Below are 19,180 nucleotides of genomic sequence, written 5' to 3' on the forward strand. Positions count from 1 at the left end.
AAAAGGAATTTATTAGTCTACTGGATTATTCTTTTATTCAGTTATATATTTACGTAATCGGGAATTGTCATATATACATAAACTCCTTTACGTTGGGAAGTAACATACTGCATTCTGTATAACAAAACTTCACTTTTTTCAGATCCAGCCGTTATCTGGTCCCCTGGAAGGCGGCACTTCAGTCACCATTGAGGGGAGTAACCTCGGATTACGGGAGGAAGACGTACGGAACAACGTGTTCATCGGAGACGTGCCTTGCCATGTGCACGAATATCATGTCTCCGTGAAGATCGTCTGTCGGACGGGTCCCGCTCCGGTTCACGGCGGATCTTCCGGTGCTCAAGAACTCCACTTTCCAGTGAGCGTCAGCACACCTGCTGGAACCACCAAATCAAACGTCAAGTTTACTTACACTGTAAGTAGTAGTAGTAGTAGTAGTAGTAGTAATAGTAGTAGTAGGAGGAGGAGGTAATTATTGGATTTTTCTACTTGCCATCTATTAGGCATAAGTTAACTAAAGATAACCTTGTTTTTTTCTATAAGTAAATTTAACTAGTTACTTTTGGAATAAATCATACACTTTAGCAAATGATTGGAGCATATGAAAAATTGAGCCCTTTTTTTTAAATTTAATAAATTATTTTATCATTTTCGTGGTGTAATTAAGAAATATATTAACTTTTATGTAGGTTAATATATTTATTGCGACAAAAAGGACATGAAAAATTTTCTCGTTTATTTAGCAGAAAAGATTTTAAAAAGCTTTTATTTAAATGTAATAAATTATCATTTTCGTGTTGTAATTAGGAAATATATTAGCTTTTATCTAGATTAATATATTTCTTTCAACAAAAATGACATGAAAAATTTTCTCGTTTTCATTTAATAGAAATATTCTTTGAAATTTAATCTAGTTTCTAAATATTAGTAATTTTCTCATGTCACTATCGTATATAATTCTTTATTTGCCATTTCGCTTTATCTATTAATAAAATTCTTTAGATTCTTTTAAATGAAATACTTTATTACTCGGCCGTAGATAGAAGTCTTAAATATTTTATAGCATTCAATTATCTAACCAAAAAAACCGGAAAGAATCAAACTTTTTGAATGGTACTCAGGGCAAAAAATGTATCGATAATGGATGAGGTTTGAAAGTTTTATTAGCTTTCGAAGTTCATTTAAGTTGTTTATGAAATGTTTTTATCAAGAATAAATGCTTTATAGCTTGAGAATAAAGGCTTTATATCTTGAGAATAAAGGCTTTATATCTTGAGAATAAAGGCTTTATATCTTGAGAACAAAGGCTTTATATTTTGAGAATAAAGGCTTTACATCTTAGGATTAAAGGTTTTATATCTTAAGAATAAAGGCTTTATATCTCAAGAATAAAGGCTTTACATATTGAGAATAAAGTCTTGATATCTTAAGAATAAAGGCTTTACATCTTGAGAATAAAGGCTTTACATTTTAAGAATAAAGACTTTACATTTTAAGAATAAAGACTTTACATCTTGAGAATAAAGGCTTTATATCTTAAGAATAAAGGCTTTGTATATTAAGAATAAAGGTCATCCCGTGAAGACGCCGATATACAAGTGAAGCTTTAAACTTAAACATGAAATCGTGCGATTTGGCTCCATTAAGCCAAAGTAAACAAAGTAAAATACTTACTTCTGTAAAATGCTGCTCTCGTTTCAGTGAGATATTTAAATGCTTTAACGCGTTGCAGGCATTACAGTGGATTTTAAACTGTTTTTTCCTTGCCTCAGTATTCTTTTGAATGGTCTGGTTTCGTGAATCTTCTCTTGGGGAAGAACATTCTCTTAGAGGCTAAAAGAAAACCTTTGCAAAGACACCTATTTTTGTATCGGAAACCCATTTCTCAGATGGGCCATTCTGGAGAAAGGACTCCCATTCTCTTAAAAAAAATTCTTCACTAATAAGACCCATTGATATTGGAAAACGAACCTTTCAAGAATGGTGTTATTGATTTGGAGCCCCATTTAAGAAGACGAGCTTTTCTATGCGTAAACAGTCTTTATCCAATAGCTTGGTGGTGTCGACGTAAAAGCAGTTTTATGCATTCTCTTAGTTTTAATTGAGCTGGGGTTACAAGCGTGAAGCGATATGAAAATTTTGAGTTGGATATTTAAAATTGTGAAAATTTTGAGTGGGATATGTAAAATTGTGAAAATTTTGAGTGGGAGATGTAAAATTGTGAAAGTTTTGAGTGGGAGATGTAAAATTGTGAAAGTTTTGAGTGGGAGATGTAAAATTGTGAAAGTTTTGAGTGGGAGATGTAAAATTGTGAAAATTTTGAGTGGGAGATGTAAAATTGTGAAAATTTTGAGTGGGAGATGTAAAATTGTGAAAATTTTGAGTGGGAGATGTAAAACTGTGAAAATTTTGAGTGGGAAATGTAAAATTGTGAAAATTTTGAGTGGGAAATGTAAAATTGTGAAAATTTTGAGTGGGAGATGTAAAATTGTGAAAATTTTGAGTGGGAAATGTAAAATTGTGAAAATTTTGAGTGGGAGATGTCAAATTGTGAAAACTTTGAGTTAGAGATTTAAGATTTTTAGTATTGAGATTACTATCAGTCTATAAGTATGGCGAAGGTATGCCATTTGTATCTCTGTATGTACAATCTACCTATGTTAGTGTTGAAATCTAAAATAAAAATTGCACATTACAGTTTCTTGACTAAATCTTTATGCAACATTGATATGCTCAGGCCTTACCAATGGGTTTAAGCACTGGAGATTAAAATTGGACTTAAGAGCAGCCAGAGCTCTGCGAAGTTAACGGCAATAGGGATAACATTATTACTTGCACAGATATATTAGTATATGTGCATATAACGTTTTTCCTAATGTTTTTATAGAACGTGAGCGTTACGGAAGTGTGGCCAAAGAAAGGACCGGTTTCGGGCGGCACTGTCCTCTCCATCAGCGGACAGTACCTGAACGTGGGTTCCCATGTCTCAGCATCCCTGGACGGCCTCCCGTGTGTTGTCAACAAGACGCAGTCATCGTCCCATCGTCTGGTTTGCATCACGTCAAGAGCCAGCGCTTTGCTTCATACGAACGGAGAGAAAGAAGGCAGCAACTTGCCACTGACTGTCCTGCAGTTGAAGGTGACTGTGGACAGTGCCAGTCGCATTCTAGAGACACCGTTTACCTACACACCTGATCCGAAAGTCTTGGAGCTAAAGCCCTTGCGGAGTCCGTGGAGTGGAGGTCGCCTCCTGACTGTACACGGCACGCATTTGGATGCCATTCAAGCACCGAAGATTACTGTCCTCCTGCATGACCGTATCTTGAATTCCTCCGAGTGCAGAGTGTTGGCGCCAGGACAGATGGAATGTCCTTCCCCTCCTGTGGATCGCTACGTGCTCTTCGCCATCTTGAGGGAGAGGAGGCACGCCATTCCTCCCGAGTCTCATGCTGCTAAAGCAGAAGCTAGAACCTCCTACAAAGTTTCCAGGTTAGAGTTTTTCCTTACGTTTAATGCTTTATGATTTTTTTTTATTTCTACACTTGCTAATGTAAATTTCAGTTTCCAGTAAATACTGAATACAGTATCCACAGATTAAGAATTAGGGTATTAAAAGTTTTCACACTGGTTCATTTGTATTTATCAAGTTTAAGTGGAAAATTATGTAAGTGATATTACGGAGGCATATGGTAGTTATTACTTTTAGTATTTTTTCAATTAGAATATTTTTCAAACCACGCAGCACTTAATGCATATATATTAGCGATACATACTTGGGCATCATATTGTTGCTAACTTGAAGGATGGAATATATTCCAGAAATTATAAAGCCATTTTGACATGAACCATTGAAACAGAATGCTTTTCAATTCCAATTACATAAGTTGATATTTTTATTATTCACTTGAATTCCAATCCCTTTATTTGTCCTTTTCATCATTCCCTTAAATTCCAATTACTTGATTTGTCCTTTTCCATTATTCCCTTAAATTACAATTCCCTGATTTTTCTTTTAATTATTCCCTTAAATTCCAATTCCTTTATTTACCCTTTCCATTATTCCCTTAAATTCCAATTCCTTTATTTGCCCTTTTCATTATTCCCTTAGATTACAATTCCTTTATTTGCCCTTTTCATTATTCCCTTACATTCAGTTCCTGTATTTGTCTCTTTCATTATTCCCATAAATTCCAATTCCTTTAATTGCCTTAATCATTATTCCCTTAAATTCCAATTCCTTTATTTGCCCTTTTCATTATTCCCTTACATTCAGTTCCTTTATTTGCCTTTTTCATTTTCCCCTTACATTCAAGTTCCTTTAATTTGTCTCTTTCATTATTCCCTTAAATTCCAATTCCTTTAATTGCCCTTTTCATTATTCCCTTGGTATGCAGATCACCTCGACAGAACTACGGCGATTCCTTCGCTCTGGACGTTGGCTTCATCATGGACAACGTGCAGACAGTGAGGAACCTGAAGCACGTCCTACCGTCCTCGGCTCGGTCGTCTCTCCTGTACGTGCTTGATCCAACGTACAAGAAATTCCCGAACAGCATCAAGCTCTACAAGGGCGATACTCTCGTCATTGAGGTAAGATAGATTGAAAGATTATTTACAATTATCAAATGATTGGTTCCGTCCAGCGTTGGAGCTCGAGGTGTACTTGCTAATTGGTCCCATCTGAGACATCGCCGGGGGTGGTTGTAATATTTCTAGAGAAATGAGAAATAAACAACTTTGTAATTGGGATCACCCCCAGAAGGAAAAAATATGACACTTATGACTTAATCACTTCTTTTTCTAATCTACGAGCCAGGGGTCAACTCTTTATAATAAATACTTACACACACGTGCGTACATATACATAAAGTACAGTACATACATGTACTGTGTATATATATATATATATATATATATATATATATATATATATATATATATATATATATATATATATATATATACTTGGAACCCTTTATGATACCGAAACGGCAGTGAAAATGAAAGGGCGAAAAAAACCCCGTTATTAAACTGTTCGCGTCGTCGGTGCTTTTGAGAAAGAAATGTTTGGACTCGATAGATTAATTTGCTGAAAGGTATCTAATTATGATTTGATGTGGTGCATAAAGTTATGATGTATTAGGACATCGCGTCGCAGAAATCGTGCCTATTAGTAGACGCTATCTATAAATGGGCCTAATTAACTCCGAAACGGGATGAATTTACATTGCGAAGATCGCATTAACGTTTTAAAGCCGTAGTTAATTAGTACTCTTATTTTGCTGGAATATATAATTTTTAATGATTTAGGAATATTTTATTATCAAGCTCTTAAATTCGGATTTTTTTTAAAGCGGTTTTTTTTTTTTTTTTTTTTTTTTTTTTTTTTTTTTTTTTTTTTTTTTTTTTTTTTTTTTTAAATTTGACGGCTGCTTTTCCGGTCCCATGCAGCAGGAGAACCCCATTCTCTAAAGGACCTCCACTGTCGTTTTATCTTCTTCGTTTAGAGTATTCAACATTTTAAATCTCACATTGCTCATTTACTGTTAAATCGAGACTGTCAAATGACTCGCAAAATAAGTCTTCAGTTTCCCCTTGAAAGACTTAATGTCTTCATGATTTTTAATGAGTTTATGTCAGAATTGGGAATTAATTGTATTTATTCATTTCGTAAATAATTTTGAATTCCATGTTTGTATACTAGAGTACTACTGTGTTGTTGGGGAATGTAAATATGCAGGTACGCGTATGTATTTTAGGTTGTAACAAATTTGAACAATGAAGGATGATCGTTTATTTTATTTTGAATGATGCAAAGGTATATATTTGTGTGTAAAGTTTTTCCATTAGGAAAAAAAAAACACAATGACCGAAGGGACTAAACCATTTTTATTAAAAATAAAATCAATATTGATATCACTATATTATTTTAAAACCTTTTCATATAGTATTAAAGGCAGTGAATAATTTCCTGTTCCTATTGATTACTGTTAGGAGAAGTTTAACAATGCTACGTTTTATTGATTAGTCTAAAGAAATTAATCAAAAGCCACTTGTTGACTATTGTGAAAAACTTAATCAGAACCATTTCCTACTGTTCATTTCAAAAAGGAGTTTTATCATAATTTGTATTAATATTTAAGCTTTTATTTCAAAACCCTTTCCTATCATTTAATTTTGGGCAATTTTTTATCAGTGCTGTTTTAATTTTACTCAATGTTTATTTTTTCCTTGAAATGCCTTTTCCCATTTTCCCTACGTGAATTACATCTATAAATGCTATAGGATCAATATCAAAATCAAACGCTATTGCTTGCTTTAGGAATGAATGTTTACAAAAGGTACTTCATATATTTTAACTGAGATTTTTATCATTTAATTTATTTATTTATTTATTCGTTTATTTATTTTTTAATCCAAAGTTTTATCGCTTCCTATTTTCATTTTAGGGAGAAAATCTCAACTTGGCCAGCGACGAATCGGATGTGAACGTAACCATTGGCACTCAGAAATGCAACGTGACCTCCCTGGCACTGACTCAGCTGGTTTGCACGCCACCTGAGCACCAGCCTCCACCCACCGACGAATTGGGTCGTTCAACAGACGTTGATCTTCCCTTGGTGGTTGTGAAAATGGGCCAGAATCTACGCTACCCGATCGGGCATCTAAGATACGAAATGATAAAGGTAAGGATCGAATTTTTAAGATAATCGAAAAGGGAATTATCATCATCACTATCACTGTCACTCACTATCACTATTATTATTATTATTATTATTATTATTATTATTATTATTATTATTATTATTATTATTACTACTTGCTAAGCTACAACCCTAGTTGGAAAAACAGGATGCTACAAGCCCCGGGCTCTAACAGGGAAAATAGCTCGATGAGGAAAGGAAACAAGGAAATAAGAGAAGTAATTAACAATTAAAATAAAATACCCGAAGAACAGCAACAACACCAAAATAAATATTTCATATATAGACTATAAAAATTTAAAATAAGAGTAAAAGAAATAAAATAGAATAGTGTGACCGAGTGTACCTTCAAGTGGAATGTGTATTATAATTGTATATACGTTTAATACAAGCAGGATTATTGCTCGTAAAAGCCAGAATATTTGTCTTATATTTGAGAGCTTCGAATAATTTCAAAGCAATAATTCTTGTCAGCTAATTGACTTATTTTTATTTAGATTTCCAAGTGGACACAGATAATACATATATGGCCACCGTAGCCTTGCGGGAGGGTGGTGTTAATGCTGTCAGTGCACATCATGCGTTGCACGTAAGACGTTTCTTGAAAGGTCTTTGCATCGTTCTTTTGGCAACTAGCTATGATCACTTTTTAGTCTTAAATTATACCTCGATTCCTGCTTCCTTTCATCCATCTTGCTGTCCAGCCTCTAAACTTCATGTCGCCCGAATGGCCTCCCAGTTCCTGGTACCGGTATTTTAGTCCCAAATTCATTAAAGTCAGTCAAAATAAAAGAACACCTATTTTCTTATTGGCAGAACTTGTAAAGCTCACTTTTTAGCTATATGAATGAAACAAGAATCATTCAAGAATTTCTCTTTCAGTAGTATTTGATCTAAAACAGCCAACATTTTAATAAATTCTCTCATAATTTTCTTTCCTTCAGGAGTATCAGTTTCCACCTGAAGCTATCGGTGGTATGGCTGCTGGCGGTCTGTTTCTAGTCCTGGTGTCAATGGTCATCTTGGTGGTTTATCGCAGGAAGAGCAACCAAGCTGAACGCGAATACAAAAGGATCCAAATACAGATGGACACACTGGAGTCCAACGTTCGATCTGAATGCAAGCAAGGTAAGAGAGATGGAGGTTATCCCGTTAGATACGGAAATAGAAAAAAAAAATAGTAGAAATTAGAAAGGTAGTGTTTTTTTTAAAGGTAGAACATAAGCATGAAGAGTGCTTAAATATCAAATATGGGAACATATGTCGCAATAGCAAGGTAAGGAAGCTTACAGGGGTAAGTGGGGGTAGGGGAATTTTTTTTTTTCAAGTAGGACATTTTCCTCTCTTTATTTATTTATTTATTTTTTTTCTATGAATCACTTCAATAGCTTGTTCTAAATGTGAACTTATATCCTTTGAGTAGAAGTAGACAACTCGGCTAAAGTAGGAATATGTGGCATTCATTATTGTAGTGTCTAATATACATACGGTTTTTTCATACTTATGGTGAGGAAATAAATTAACATCCGTAATTTATAAATATTTATCTTCTCTGTCAATTTTATAGAACTTTACATTTATTGAAATCTTGCAGTAGCCTTTCTATGCAATGAATCTTTAACTTTATTTATGAAACTTGAGAAATGCACGCAAAAACATTTTGCATATAGTCTTCAAAAGTTAACTCCAAGAAGAGGAAATAATGAAATATGTTATTATTTGAGATAGCTATTTCAATTCGAAGTACAAGTGCAGCATATGAAACGGTTTCTCCTTTGAGAGTTAATAAATTATCAATAGATTCAGACTTCAAGATTTTGCGGACATTGATATGTAGTTGCGTAATTGAGATGTTATATTTAAAGTAGTACCATCGCCTTTAGCATCCCCTTCTTTTCTTATTGCAGCTTTTCTTCAAATATGCGTTCAAGGTCATCCCAAGGTTTATGGTACAGAGCTTTGATTTTCCTTATTTTTTCCACATCTTTGATTTTCCTAAATGACCTCTGCAATGACAGTCATGACCCTTATTCTTCTATATGGAATATATTTATTTGTTCATTCATAACTTCATTGTTGTTCGTAAACTTCCCCACTAATAAACTGCCTAATTGCCTTCTTTGAACATTGCTACTAAACTACGAATAAACTACCAATTTATTCGTTTTCAATTACCGTGAACCGCCGTGCTTCAAATTGAATAATTAACTTTAGACTTTGAACATGCAGCTGACTTGTCCACATGGCCTAATTAATCTACACTGGTATTACTGCACTAATTAATGTGCGTATATCTACAGAGTAAATCAACACACAAGAAATATGTTTGCGTGGACAGTTGATGAAACCCTGAAGTCATGCCGGCCAGTCTTTGGGCCAGCTATCACGGCAAACATCCCATGAGGGGACAACATCCCAACATCGCAATCATTGGCCAGAGGGGGACTTTGGGGTACTTGCTTTTGAAAAGTACAAAGGGGTCGTTTGTAAAGCGTCAGGGGAGAATAGGCAATGGTTTCACGATTCTTTGCTAAAGATTCTACTCCCCGTCATTTTCCGAAGCTGTGTGTTTAACTAATGGAATTAGATTTAAATTGAATTCAGTGTTTTTAGCTTTGTGTGCCCTCATATGCAAACGATAACGACATTAACTGTGAAGTGTTGTTTGTGACTCCAAATATTTTCCCCGTAAAGTATGGGGGAGATTTGAAAGGGTTTGCCAATACTTTTCAATTAAAATTCTCTCTTAAATAACCTGGAATATTTCGATTAATACCCTGAAATGGAGTCGTGCACATTTTTTATACCATTATCAATTTAATTTCTATACTAAGAATCCCTTTACAGTGAATGCTAAACAATTTATATGAATGTCTTTATTATTATCGTTGTTCAATGCTGCTGTGTTCAAGAAGCAATATCGGTGTTTTACGTAGTAGACCACTAGGACAGGTTTGCGAGTTAACTTTTCTGTATTGACATTTTAAACTATGATATATTACCTATATAGTCACACCATCGGAATATACGCTTTGATTTTTCTTTAAAAACAATCTTGACAGTCTCAAGTTTGTTTTACAATGCCATTGTATACTTAATTCAAATAAGCAAATGTAAAACCATTGTATACTTAATTCAAATAAGCAAATGTAAAACCATTGTATACTTAATTCAAATAAGCAAATGTAAAACCATTGTATACTTAATTCAAATAAGCTAATGTAAAACCATTGTATACTTAATTCAAATAAGCAAATGTAAAATTGTAGTGAGAAACGCTATTTTGAAATAACGTAGTTATCCCATCAAAATATATTCAATTTTCTGTAATGGTCACTCGTTTTCTTTCGTAGTAAGTTCAGGGTATACTGTACTGAACTTCTAACGCCACCTATCTTCCCAGACGCATAATAACCAGGGAAAATTGGCTTTAAGATTAGCTTAAAAATTATGGCATCTACGACATTAATAGACGGAGATCAGTTGATTCTAAAGTTAGGTTAAATTGTATGATTTAAAGAAACAAGTGGGTTTATTATTAGTTGGTTTAATTACCTTTGATTTTCCAGCCTTCGCCGAACTCCAAACGGACATAACAGATCTAACAGCAGACTTACAATCGTCCGGGATTCCGACCCTGGACCACAGGAGCTACGTCATGAAAGTTTTCTTCCCTGGGGTGACAGATCACCCCATTTTGATGGATCCAAAGGTAATTCAACATTATTATCATTGTTTAAATTATTATTAGTAGTGGAAGTTTATTAGTTTTTATATATATATATATATATATATATATATATATATATATATATATATATATATATATATAAAATGTGTGTATATTCTTCGTAGCGGTTGCTATTTTTAGGACTCGTATTATTGATTTCCGTTTTTTTTATACAATTATGTCTTAATTATATTTTTTAAAGGTATTCCTGATTGAATAAGAAAATTCATATTCAATATCCATCCCAAACTATCATTACTATTATCAACATCAATAAATAACTATTTTACCTTGAGATCGTACCCAAAAATATCGGGGAAAAAAAACGGCGAGGCTGCTACCAACCCATCTCTTTGAAAGAGTACTGGGTTCGACCACAATGTGTGGTAGGAATTTATTTGTATCACATATTTGATTGGGATGTTGTTGTTGTTGTTGTTGTTATTATTATTATTATTATTATTATTATTATTATTATTATTAATATTATTAATTATTATTATTATTATTAGTTATTATTATTATTTTTAATTATTATTATTATTATTATTATTAATTATCAATTGTTATTAATAATAATAATAATAATAATAATAATAATAATAATAATAATAATAATAATAATAATAATAATATAAATATCATTATCAATATCTTTAATATTTTTATTATTTTTTTATTCCAGTTACGAATGAACGGCTGCCGCCCAGCAATGGAAAGCGCTATGATACAGTTCGAACAGCTTCTCACCAATCGGTATTTCCTCCTGGCACTTATAGAGACCCTAGAGGCGCAGAAAACGTTCAACATTCGAGACAAGTGAGTATTTCGAGGTTTTATCTGTTGTGGCACAATGTTCTCTGTTCTTCAGTATTCTGTCTTTTAAGACTCATTGTGAACCATTGTCATTGCTTAAAATACACTCACTCGGGACGTGTTCACACACATTTTATAGAATTTCGGAAGGTACATTTTTTTTCTTAGCAAACAATTAGAATTATGATCAGTTTTTATACACATGTCAGTAAGTAAATTGAAAAGCTTTGGTCGTTGATATTGCTAATAAGGCGAAAGTACTTTCTTTAATCAAAGCTTTTCAGTTATCATATCGTGATAATAATTCATATTTTATGCTTATCTCATGTCCGCTTCCATTATTACACACACACACACACACACACTCACACACACACACACACTCACACACACACTATATATATATATATATATATATATATATATATATATATATATATATATATATATATATATATATATATATATAACATAAACATGCATATATACATAGAACTTTGAGTCCGGCAAATTCAACTTTTGTCATGTGGTCTTATGATAGATATTAAGGAAACATACAAATTTACTTCCTAACTGGATATCTGAAATTTTACCAATACACTTTATCATTTTCGCAGAGTGAACGTGGCATCGTTGCTGGTGGTAGCTATGGCAGGGCGCATGGAATACCTGACGGAGGTACTTCGCCTTCTGCTACTCCGTCTGATTGACAAGAGTGTGGCGACCAAGCATCCTCAGCTCATGCTCAGGAGAACGGAGAGCGTCGTTGAGAAAATGCTCACAAACTGGATGGCGTTGTGCATGTACAATTATCTGAAGGTGGGTCTATGCGACTTTAGCCCAAAATTACATTTGATGTAAAGTGTTGTTTCCTGGAAGATATAATTACCCCTCTTAAAGGGGAAAGTAGTTTTGAAATTTTAGAAAGTTTTTATAAGGATTTTGAATATTTCATGAGTATTTTACATTAGATTACTTAAGCTCTTCAAAATTATTTCATGGATAACCATGATTTTGGTTTCTGGTAAAGTTTTGCATTTAAGTTATTTTAATAATATTTTTCATTCTCCAGTTTTATTTCATGCATTGAATTTAATTTATGGTTTTCTGGGAAAATATGATGCATTACTTCTAGAAAGGTTTTGCAATTAATTTATTTAATATAAATTTATTTGAATCGTGTGAATTTTCATAATCCATTTATTATGGTGTTAAATTTAATAAGGTACTCTTGGAAAATAAAATGCATTAGTTTTAGTTTCCTTTTCTTTGCAAAAAGCAGTAACACTCGATTATTATTATTTTTTTTTTTTTTAAAGAAAAAGGGAACGTTATTTTTTTTCTTTAAAGGATCGTTAATTTTTATTTTTAAAATAACATAGGACCGTTAATTTTAGTTTTTAAAATAAAAAAGGCCGGTTAATTTTGTTTAAAGAAAAAAGGACAGTTAATCGTTTTTTTGAAATAAAAAAAGGTCCGTTTTTATAGTTTCTAAAAGAAAATGGACCGTTATTTTTAAAAAAAAAGGGACCGTTATTTTTTTTCAAGAAGGGACCGTTATTTTATTTATTTTAAAATTTAAAATGGATCTTTATTTTTTCTTAAAGAAAAAAGTGGACCGTTTTTTTCTTTATATAAATATAAAGGGACCGTTATATTTTGTTTTTAAAACAAAAGGGGACTATTATTCTCTTTAACTTTAAAATGGATCGTTATTTTTTGTTAATAAAAGAAAAACGGACCGCGTCCAATAAAATTTTTTTGTCTTCGGGCAGTAGCTCCCTCATAGGAGGATAGGAGGGGCCCGGAATGATAACTTATACGAGGGGGACAGAAATCGTTTGTCATTCGATTCGATTTTTCTTTTGGTTTACGGTGCTGGTTTGTGTTGTTTATTATATGTGAACCGTATGTTTTCTCTCCTTTCTTCCCGTCCGGGGTGACAACGATAAATATCTTATCTTTTTATCTTTTGTAGGAAGTAATTCTTCGCCGCTTTATTTTCCTGGCAGTCGTAAATTCCAAAGAAGCCGTAGTCTTGTATTTTTGCTTTTATTTGTCCCTTATATCAATTTTACTAATTTTTTATTGATTTACTAATTTGTACCATTTTTTCCGTTTGTTAATATGTCAAATTTATTAAGTTTTGCATATTTAGTGCCCTTTTCCTATTAGGTTATTATTATAATGTACAGATTATTACTTATATCCTTATGGACAACATATAATAACGCTTGTTTAATATAATTAAATAATCAATAGTTTGATCATTAATATTGCACTAGCAATATTTTAGTTTATAGGAAAGATTTGTCATGCAAGGTTTTCATGAAAATTTGTCCATTCTCCAGATCGTTTTTTCCCCAAAATTACAAGCAGTAATGATCATGTTAATGTATCTTTTTTATTTTTATTTTTACATAGAGATTCAGAATTTTTACCTTTGAATATGGTTTTTAAATCAGTCCGATTATATAACTATCATAAAGCATTTTATAGTAATAAAATTATATTGTGGAATAATGACTCTGAAAATAATGAATTAGAACAAATAGTCCAGTCGTTTCTGCATGGGAATTATCATGCCAGAAAGATAAGAGAACTGAAGTAATTTCAGCAAGATTGCGTATTGGTCATAAAAATTTGACCCATGGATTTTCAATGTGCACACATTACGAATCTGTCCTTCAGTGAAGCGAGTGTGGCACTATTTTAACCATCTAACATATGTTTTGTAAATGTTTTGTTTTTAAAACACACATTTATGTTTTGTTCAGAAAACTTAGACATTTTATAATTCTGAGTATTTTTATGTTTTTAAGTTTTTAATATTTTTAAGAAACACCGTTTAATAGATGAAATCTAAATATTTGAAACGTTTTAATTTCTAATATTTTTTTTATCTGATTCAATTATATATTTTATCTCCCAAATTTGTTCGTCCAAGCTCTGTAGGAGCCAAGTTTGACACATGGGCTGGTGAATCTCCACCTTTATAATAAATGATAATAATAATGAAAAAAGAAAATTAAACGCGTCGCAAGATTATTGTTCAACTTCCAGGGTCTTTTTAAAACAATTTTTCAAGCACGCGTCACTACGTGAAAACTTCTTGACTAGCTAAAGTTATATTAAATTCCACCTGAGCTTTCAGAATAACCTGGTCTTAGATATTCGTATGTTGTTATTACTTTTCTCTTCCCCCCGACAGGAGCAAGCAGGCCCGTCTCTGTTCCTCCTATTCAAGGCAATCAAACACCAGGTGGAGAAAGGCCCCGTGGATGCCGTCACACACGATGCCAGGTACTCCCTCTCAGAGGAGCGACTCCTGCGGGAGCAGATCAACCACTCATATGTCGTAAGTACAATTTTTCTTATCTTTTCACGTCACTCCTGTTTGACAACCATAGCTAGATATATTTTCTGAGATGTTGCTTCCTTTTACCGCATCTCGAAATGCTGTCAGTATTTGTATTCCAGTGTTTATTTTGAATACTAAACCTAGATTTATAAAAAAATAGAAGTTTTATAAATATTTTTGTGTATTGTAGTTACTTTTGCATGTTAATTATGCCATTTACTGTGCTTGAGTAGTGATTTTAATAGTGCTTTTTGATAGTTGAGATATCCCTTTTTGATAAAATTTTCCCAAATGTATTTTTTTGAACGATTTTTCACAAAAAAATTACTTTAGTGTAGTGATAGTAGTATAGAAGCGCTCTCTCTCTCTCTCTCTCTCTCTCTCTCTCTCTCTCTCTCTCGTGACAGTTTTGTGATGTTGGCAGGGAGGGGGAAGTATCCTCAAGAGGTTTACCTTAATTTAGGTATAGAATGAGAACCCCAGAAGTACAGTTTGACTCGGTTGCAGTAACGATTATTTGGTACACACACACACACACACACACACACACACACACACACACACACACACACACAAGATCATAAAATTCTTGTTACAATAGGAATGTTCTTATTTCAGATTGTCTTCTGTTGCGACATTGGTCCTTAGTCGATTTCTGAGAGAGAGAGAGAGAGAGAGAGAGAGAGAGAGAGAGAGAGAGAGAGATTGTTTGGGGGAAAGAAAAGACAGCTATTGGTAGATGGATTGACTCAATTAAATCTTCCAAACAGTTTTACCCTCCTGGTATCTCTCTCTCTCTCTCTCTCTCTCTCTCTCTCTCTCTCTCTCTCTCTCTCTCTCTCTCTCTCTCTCTGATATTGTTCGTCAAAATAACTTTTTTTCATGTCCTTGCCTTTATTTCCGGATGAATGTCTTCACACATATATCACTTGCTCCTATTTCTCATAAGAAATTTCTTTCATAAGATTTTAAGTTTCTATTTTTGATATTTCAGTTGTTCTTTATTAACTTCTCCCCTGTTATTAAATTTTCTTCTCAATCTCTATTTCTGTCTGTTATTCTTCTCTCCGCCTTTTGTTTTTCATGCTTTACCTTTTTCTAAGCTTCCCCCACATTCTTTCTCTCGCAACCTTTTGTGCCCTAAATATACTTTTGTTGGTTATTCCTCTGAGTTGAGTCCATTTTTTTTCTTAGCTTTATATCAGTATATTAAAATACCACTGAACACAATAACAACCCCATGAATTGTAATTTTAGTTGAAGATGTAGTTTATTATATGTCAATGCTTATAAAGTTGAACATAGTGACATGTGGTAAAAAATTTAATGTATTTCAACAAAGTTGTTTTTATAATAAGTTAGTCTTGAGGTATAGAAATTACAAACGATCCTACAAGTGGCGTACAATTGATCAAAGTGACGTCTCTTTGAGTACAAGTAACATTCCTACCGTAAACATTTCAATTAATATAATTCAGGTAAACTTATTTAACATTCAACATTTGTCAGTAATGCAGTAATTCTATAGCTTGATAATGTCCATTGAAAATAACTATAATTATAAAGAAAAGTTAATGAGGAATCATTCCGGTTGGTTCCAGTGGTGATAATTGATAGAAAATACTTGACGGGAAAGAAAACCCTTAAATTTTCCTCCCAAAATATGCTGCTCACGTAATTCAAGAAGTTTTAACTTTCGTTAAGCTAGAAGCTTGCAGTCTTCATTAGCTTTGCACAATTTATATTGCTGAAAAATCTTCTTTTCGTTTGATTTTTGTTTTCAGTGAATACTTGTTTTCTTAAGTTGAGGGGTCCGATTACAAGAAAGACATATTTATATGAGTCTGTAGTGCACGTTATATAAATATAGAAAATTATAACAGTTAGGATCTTTATTCTATATAGCAATGTTTATATTATTATTATTATTATTATTATTGTTATTATTATTATTATTATTATTATTATTATTATTATTATTATTATTATTATTATTATTATTATTATCATCACTAAGTTTGGACCGAGGTTATCTATTCATTAAAAAATATATATCTGGTCATTTTCCTCAGTACTTTAACAACCTTGTATGGCTGCCATCTTTAATTTCCTTCTTAATATGATTTGTATTTTTTCTTTCTATCCTATATTGCTAAAGAGATATTAATAACAGTAAATTCTCCGGGGCTACATATCAAAGTTAAAGAGGAATGCCTTTTGATATTGTGATGAAACGGACATCAAACGTACGTGCTTCGTAATAACATGTGTTTCGTGATAATTGTTTCTGCGCAGTAAATTTCATATAATTATAAATACAGTATTTCAGAAAAGCAGTAATTATTAAAAACAATATTTACTTTTAGGTTAATGTTACTAAATCCTATTTTTTGAGTGAATTGTCATGATTTGGAATCCGTCCTTAACATTTTTTTTTTCTTATAAATTTATGTAAGGGAATAATAATTGATCTTGATATCCAATTATGTGGTATCTTGAAGTATCCAATTATTTACGAGATTGTTTTTAACTGTAGGGCACTTCTTGATTAGATCCTCATTGTTATTTAAAGGGTAAACTCCATAATAATGAAATGTCAGAATGCATTAGTCTTTCTGAGAATCGAGAGTTGTTTACTACTGGGGGATTTAATTATAATTGGATGTAATCGTAACTCCAGATCTTCAGTATTTGCCTACATACATGTATATGCGTATACAGTACAACCGTGTATATATACACACATGTGCATATACGTGTGTTTGTATCTATGTATATGTATTAATACACACACCCATATATATATATATATATATATACACACACTGTGTGTGTATATATATACATATATATATATATATATATATATTAAATGTTTATATACGAATTTGTTGGGCTTTTTCGATAGATTTGATTTTTAGTTTTATAGATTTTTCTTGTAATTTGAGTAGTGCTTGCATATTAGCTTTTCGTGATTGGGACAATTTATGATAAACTCGTAAGAAATATATAATATATATATATATATATATATATATATTTTACTTGATCATTCTAAATCTGCTAAACAAATTTTTTTCACAAACCAATCATAATTTTCATAATCATTTACAATTATTGCGGCGATATCTATATGGTTATTAGTGACGGTTGGATTATTTTATTTTGTTTTACTATAAAACTGAAATGGTGAATGGTATTTGAGGGTAATTTATAATTCGAATTCATCATGATTTGTTTAAAGGTAACCTCTGGTTACATAGCCAGTTGTTCTTACAATTGTGAAGAGTTTTAAAGAAACGCCTTGTTTTCGTAGAAGAGGAGAATGCATTAACTAAATGATCGTTTTACATTTAATCTCGCGACTTCTTGGTAAACAAGACATTGATGAATTGCCTCTTGGTAAACGGAGTTCTTGTTTAAAGAACCATTGTTTGTGTTTGCCTTGTTTCGTGTAAGGAATCTCAGATTGCAATGTATGGTCAATTTCAGACTATGCGAAACTTTTCAAAACAAACCCTCCCGAGTTTCAAAGTGTTTCATATAAACACAGACAGACAACGACGACAATAGTATATAGTATTAACTGCATCTACGGCCTATTCTCTCTCTCTCTCTCTCTCTCTCTCTCTCTCTCTCTCTCTCTCGTTGCAAAATTCAATATCACTTTCGCTTTCATGCAGTTTTTATTAATTTGTTTAATATTAATCGGCAATTTATCTAACTTCTCGGTTGTATGAAATTTTTGATCAGCATCTACGAAAATTTTAATGCCATTAATTAGTTTGTCTTGACTCTGACCAAGACACACAATACTCATGTAAGTTTACGAAAATCCTTTCGAAAGTTATTGAAAACAATCTTAATGAGCGAGATATCACCAGGACCAATCAGTTATCTTCGATATGTTGCGTTTGACCAAGTGATGCAGTATGAATAAAGCCAGATGGTAAAAACCGTTCATTTATATAGAGAGATATCGATTTTACGAGGACCTTCTTGATGTTTTTGGTTAGATTTTGGGGGAGAACACATGGGACGTTTGTATATTTGCATACACTCACAAAGGCTCATTTCGGGTTTTCCTCTGCATTCAGCAGTTGTCCAATGCCAGATGTATATTATCCCTTGTTTCTGATCTTTTCTTTATTTTTATTTTTGTCTTTGTATCTCCCCTCTCAAGAGTCATTCATCTATCTCCCTTCCGACCTTCTTTGATGCGACGATTTTGTGAATTAAACATAGGAGAGGCTCATCAGGGTTCTTCCCCCGAGGCCACTGATTGGGAAGGGATGATCATTTGTCTCTTGCCTCTTCTCTTTCCTCTCCCCCGTCAAACCCCCTACATTTCCTTCCTTCTGTGTGTGTGTGTGTGTGTGTGTGTACAGGCGCAAGGGCGCTATCCGTGCCTCTCCCATGCTGTTGGAATCTCTCTCTCTCTCTCTCTCTCTCTCTCTCTCTCTCTCTCATTTTTACTGGTTTTCCGCCATTATCATTATGACGGTTTTCATTAAGCCATCCCTTGATGTCATGTTAATTCTCCACATCTTCACTTTTATGTCTTCAAGA

At 32.8% G+C, this 19,180-nt stretch overlaps 1 protein-coding gene across 1 annotated transcript in view; it reads left to right on the plus strand.

The window, feature by feature from the left end:
* LOC137627664 (plexin-B-like) overlaps positions 1 to 19,180 on the plus strand; it is a 54,711-nt gene that overhangs the window by 19,525 nt on the left and 16,006 nt on the right. Inside the window, exons 4-12 of the mRNA XM_068358845.1 lie at positions 143 to 415; positions 2,888 to 3,489; positions 4,395 to 4,590; positions 6,450 to 6,686; positions 7,649 to 7,832; positions 10,274 to 10,416; positions 11,120 to 11,253; positions 11,868 to 12,069; positions 14,462 to 14,608. Of these exons, the coding sequence (XP_068214946.1) occupies positions 143 to 415; positions 2,888 to 3,489; positions 4,395 to 4,590; positions 6,450 to 6,686; positions 7,649 to 7,832; positions 10,274 to 10,416; positions 11,120 to 11,253; positions 11,868 to 12,069; positions 14,462 to 14,608 (2,118 nt within the window). The remainder of the gene's footprint in view (positions 1 to 142; positions 416 to 2,887; positions 3,490 to 4,394; positions 4,591 to 6,449; positions 6,687 to 7,648; positions 7,833 to 10,273; positions 10,417 to 11,119; positions 11,254 to 11,867; positions 12,070 to 14,461; positions 14,609 to 19,180) is intronic.

This window comes from Palaemon carinicauda, chromosome 35, assembly GCF_036898095.1.
Source record: "Palaemon carinicauda isolate YSFRI2023 chromosome 35, ASM3689809v2, whole genome shotgun sequence".
Taxonomy (NCBI): Eukaryota; Metazoa; Arthropoda; class Malacostraca; order Decapoda; family Palaemonidae; genus Palaemon; species Palaemon carinicauda.